The sequence below is a fragment of the Rasamsonia emersonii genome (assembly GCF_000968595.1).
Source record: "Rasamsonia emersonii CBS 393.64 chromosome Unknown ctg1118621760113, whole genome shotgun sequence".
NCBI lineage: Eukaryota > Fungi > Ascomycota > Eurotiomycetes > Eurotiales > Trichocomaceae > Rasamsonia > Rasamsonia emersonii.
The window spans coordinates 1-5804 of record NW_013563176.1 but is presented as its reverse complement, the minus strand read 5'-3'; the positions used below and the strand labels follow the sequence as shown (position 1 = coordinate 5804).

General features: G+C 25.8%; 1 protein-coding gene across 1 annotated transcript; it reads right to left on the bottom strand.

The window, feature by feature from the left end:
• Positions 1-2983: 2983 nt before the first annotated feature.
• Positions 2984-3901, bottom strand: T310_4444 (uncharacterized protein; the record flags this gene model as incomplete). The annotated part of the gene is made up of 6 exons (XM_013472685.1): positions 2984-2992; positions 3050-3059; positions 3223-3258; positions 3412-3443; positions 3509-3633; positions 3703-3901. The coding sequence occupies 6 exons, from the start codon at positions 3899-3901 to the stop codon at positions 2984-2986; spliced, it is 411 nt and encodes a 136-aa protein (XP_013328139.1).
• Between the last annotated feature and the right edge of the window lie 1903 nt (positions 3902-5804).

Here is a 5804-nt window from a genome sequence, read left to right as displayed (position 1 = left end):
ATAAATAATATACTCTTTTCCCTCCTTTTATTTGCTTCTTTACTAAAATTATTAATTCCTCTCTCTAAACTATTATAGGTTAGATAAAACCTTAATTCTTTTATTTTTTGCCCTTAAATTACTTATTAGGTAGGTCTTCTAAATCCTTGGATAGTTAAGTAAATAGATTCTTTCTTACCTTCTATTATATTAACTATATAACCCCCCTAACCTATTAGATTATATATTAAGTTATATATTAAGTTGGTTATTATATAAAATTTTATATTAGCCCCTATATTATAGGTTAGCCTAAACTAAAGAGATCCTATATAATAATAGCCTTACTTTTAATAGCTTACTATACTTTAAGCCCTTATTACTATAGTATAATAGGCTACTTAAGCTATTAATATTACATTTACTTATTAGGATCCTTTTTTTAATAAAATCCTAGATAATCTATTAAATATTAGGGATATCCTTTAAAGACTACTTTATTAGTAGCTTATATCTAATTATTAATATATAGATATTAGGTTCTTTTATTTAGATATACCTTTAAATAAGGACTAAAAGATACTATTAATAAAGAAGACAAAATCTACTATTAGAATATCTATACCTTTACTAATTATTTATATATTAATATATATAGTTATAAGATATAAAATATTCTAGAACCTAAATACTTATCTCTAAGGTTTTTAAAATAGAATATTAATAGAATACTAAACTCTTTAATATTATCTATTAAGGGCTTATCTATAGTAATTCTATAAAAAATTAGTATTATAAGCTTAAAAAATAGTTTTAGTTATTACCTAAATAGGCCTAGAATAACCTTAAGGATACCTAGTTATAAAGGTATTATCTTATAATAGTATCTTAGTAATAATTACTATAGTTAAACAAGTCTATCTTTATTATATAGATATTTATGAGCATGTAGGGGCTGGTCCAAAGTGTCTGGAGGTTAGACTATAACTACTATAAGCTTAGTGAGGGTTTTAGTAGAGCATAATAGGACAGTAGAGAAGCACAGGAAGTATAAGACTACTATTTAAAATAGTATCTAACTAAGGACTATAGGAGATAAGGCAGACTAATTATTAAGGTCTAAAAGACTTAGTACTTATTTAGGGGTTATATATACCTTAGATTACTAATTTAGTTTTATAGGTTATATAGCTCTAGACCCCTTAGTCTAAGAGTTATATAATTTATAAATATCTAGTTTATAAAGTCCTTAAGCCCTTTAGTATTATAGTCCTCCCCCTTTTTAAAGGCCTCTAGACCTTAGGCTATTTATTCTTATAGTTCTTGATATTATATGTTAGCTAGTCTAATAATATATAGATTATATAATATTTAAAATTAAATAGTATTAATATATTAATAGATAGCCCAGAGCTTTTTTATATAAAGATTAGGTACTTTAATAGTAATTATAGATATATATAGTAGTAAATCTTGTAGTAATAATAATATTAATAATAACTATAATAATAGTAATAATAGTAATAGCCTCTTTATTTTAATTTATTTATTAGGGACCTATTAGGTCTATTAACTAAGTTAATAAACTATCTTAAGTATAATATTAAAAAGATAGTATAAGAATAGATATTTTATAGTAAGTTAAATAATATAATATACTCTAAGGGTAAAAGGCTAATAAAATATTAATATAGATTATTAATAAAATATTTAATTTATTATAGTAAGAGGAGGGTACTTTTTAAGGCTTATTTTTTTTATATATTTAATCTTTTAATATAGCCTTTAGGCCTAATTTAAAAAGTTATTTCTTTTTTAAGCTTACTCTCCTTTTATAACTACCTTTATAGCTATTATTATTTCTATTTTTAGCTTTATTTTAATATATTACTAATATAGGCTTATCTAACTAAGTAGGTTTTTAATATTTTAATATCTTTAAGATTCTCTTTTAATTCTTAGGTATCCTCTTTATAGTTATACCTTTTCTAATAAACTAGGTACTCTTTAACCTTATAGTAGGTTTAATATACTGTAATCTTATTAATTATATATTCTTTTTAATTATTAATAACAACTAGTATTAATAGCTTAGGATATTTAGTATAGTTATAATATAGCTTAAAAAGGATATATAAAAGACTAAATAGATATTATAAAATCTTAAGGTTAAATATAGCTTATATATATTGCTCCTTTAGGTATTAATAACTTAGAATAGCCCTATTTAATACTAGTTAAGCTTCTTATATATCTAGGAAGAGGTAATATTATTAGTATAAAATATAACCTAATTATTTATTTAGAAGGTTATATCTTTACAGCCCTTATTATATATTACTTTATTTAAGCTTTTTTTATTATTTTAAGCCTCTCTTATAATATTTAATATTATCTCTAGATATATTTGGCTCTAGCCTTTAATAGGTATCTATTTTAATCCTTATTAAGAGTAATAATAGTATTTTATAAAACATATTCTTTAGCTCTTAGAAGGCCTTCTAAGCCTCTTTTATGAAAATAAATAACATTATAATTATTTATTTTAACTCTTTTTATCTTTCTTTATCCCTTTTATATTTTTTATAAAATTAGATAGTATCTTTATAATATATAAATATCCTTTAATAAATTACTAATAGAAATTAGTAAAGCTTAAAAAGGATTGAATATCTTTAATTTTTTAGGCTTAGGCTAGGATTAAATAGTCTTAATATAATCTAGCTTTATTTTAATACTTTAAAGGCTTATAATAAAGCCTAAAAAAGAGATAGTATTAATACTGAATATATATTTATTTAGCTTTATATATAGATAATACTAATATAGCCTCTTTAATACTATATAGATATATTATTAGTATTCCTTTTTAGATTAAGAATAAATAATAATATTATTTAAATAAGCTATATAATAGGTATTTAATAGGTTATTAAGAGCTTTATTAATATGGGCTTAGAATATTACTAATATATTTATTAATTTAAAGGATATTATTAAATATTTAAAGTATCTATATTAGGGTTAAAATATAGTCTTTTATTTATCTTTTTTATAAGAGAATAAATACCTTAATATAGCTTTTAAATTTATAGATTTACCCTTTTTTTTATTAAATAAAAGTATTCTTGAAGTTTCTTACCCTTTTTTTTAACTAAGGCTATAGATTAATTTATATAATAGTATTTTATTAGGTTCTAGATTAATAGTATAATTATACAATATATCTAATAAAAGTCCTACCTCTTTCTTAAAGAAGATATCCTTAAATTTTTTAAGCTTTTTTAATAGTTTAGGCTCTTTTATAATAATAATAATAAATAATAATATATATATATAAGGTTTTTCTTTTTTAAAGATAAAGAAGAATATATTATTTTTTAAATAATAGCCTTTATTATCTTCTATAATTTAGCTAATCTTATTCTTTACTTATACACTATATAGTATAATCCTATTCTAAACTAATAATAGTTTATATTAACTATTCTATTATAATTAATATTATTAAATAAACCTCTTTAGTAACCTTATTTACTAATAAGCTAAACTTAACGTAATCAGACACCGAGCTGCCACCCCAACCACGGCTGAAAGTGCCTAACAATGCCTGCAGATAAAGCTTTTTCGCGTAACAAAATTCAATATATTTGACTATATAAATAAGGAGAGACTATTTACTAGGGCATTTAAGCCAATTATGGCCTTCTTGATTGCAATTACTGCATCTTGGTGGCCTCCAAGGTTGTTGTGATGATTCCTGTAGCTGCTCAAGCTCTCGAGCTTTTTGCTGCCCTTCAGCACCTGTCAAGCTTCCACCTGCTTGAATAAAGTATCTAGGTGCTTCTCGCTTTCGTTTTCGACGTTGATTTTCCGTACAAAGCTGATGAATCTCTTGCTGTAATAGGATAGTATTCTGCATGGTGATTTCTGCACTTTTAATTACCTTATCAACTGCCTGTTCTACTGTGAAAGGAGAAACTGATTAATGACTTTAGGGACATTTGATTTGCTTCTTTTGCTGATCTATTTGGTAGATATCCGCTGGTGTCTTGCCTGGGCCAAAGGATTGATTACTGTGTGCTGTAGAAGGTGGTGTTGGTGTCTTGAGCTGGATATGAAGCTTTGAAAGCACTCTCTCAGGTAAAAATGGAACTAGGCCAGTTGCTGCAAATCCGCTTCAGATATTTGATGCTAATAGTAGATAAGAGTAAATAAAGAATATTATTCTCCTAATATAGTAGAAGTTTATTAAGTATATAAAAAAGAAAGGATAGTTAGGGGGATTATAATATAACTAAGATATAAATTAGATTAGATAAGATTACTACTTTAAATACTCTTTATTATAGATTCAGGAGATAGCTTTACTAAGTAATATACCTTTTTAAGGAATAAGAGATCTAAGGATAAAGGGGTATATATACCTAATTAAGAGGTAACTATAGATCTAATAAGAGTATAATAATAAAGGTAGAAGGAGAGAGTAGGAGTTTAGAAATAGTACCTTATTAATTATCTAAATAAAAGTAATAAAATAAATAGAGTTAGCTAGTTACTAATCTGCTAGCTAAGAGGTCATATAATAAAAGTCATATAATTGGAACCTAAGGTAGGAATAGAAAGAAGAATATTTTTCTAATAGATGCTAAGACTAATATAAATAGGTTAGCAGACTCCTATATAGATAATTTCTTAATTAACCTTTTGGCAACTCCTAACATACAACATGACACTATATAACCACAGATTTTTGTTAGGTTTTATCTTAGATCTGTTATTTAGAATTAGTCTAAGAGATATTCTAGTTAAAATAATAATATTCTAAGGGAAAGGTTAGTATTATATATTTAAGGCTTACTTAATAAAGTAACTAATTAGAGGGTATACTAACATTTGATTCTTACATTATACTACAGCCTGTCTCTCATTCCCTATTTCTGTCCCTCATAGAAGGTTCCCACTGTTGACTGGTCTATAGCATAACCCACCTGTATATAGATATTAGCTACTAAGCCCTACTGCCTAGGTGGTAGGCAGAGCGTGCATAGTCTCTGACTGAAAAACGCTCTCTAAAATGGAAGAATAATAATAATAATAATAGAGGGTATACTAAAGAATTTATAAAGGTATAAACTTAAGCCTATCTCTTATAAGTTTAGCCTATAATACCCCCTTCCTATATTAATATTTATAGCCTCTTTAGCTAGCTTATAACTATATTAAAGGTTATATAATTAGAGTAACCTAATAAGCCTTTTAGTAATTAAGGGCTTTAATCTTTTTAAGTATATTTATGGGTTCTTATATTAGCTTATTATATTTAACTTATTTAACCGAATATTTATATTAATTCCTATTATATTCCTCTATTAAAATCTTTTTAATATAATATTTTAAATAATTATCAATTAACGTAATCAACCACCGAGCGACGAATACCACCGAGCGACGAATTTTCCTCCACCCTACCACTTCCTTTTTTCAACGCGTCATTTTATCACCACCACTATCAAAAATGCCTTTATCTCAAGAAAACCGAATTCAAATGGCTATTGCAGCTTATAAAAATCAAAAAGTCAAATCAATACTGAAGGCTGCAGAGATTTTTGGGGTGCCTGAGGCTACCCTTCGCGCTCGCCTTAAAGGAAGACAACCACGCGCAGAAACACGTGCTAATGGCCATAGATTAAAGGCTATTGAAGAGGAAACACTTATTCAGCGATTACTAGAGGCAGATAAACGAGGTTTTCCAATTCGGCCAGAGTTTCTGCGTTCAATGGCACAAATATTACTCCGTGAGCGTCTACAGGATCCTACTGCAG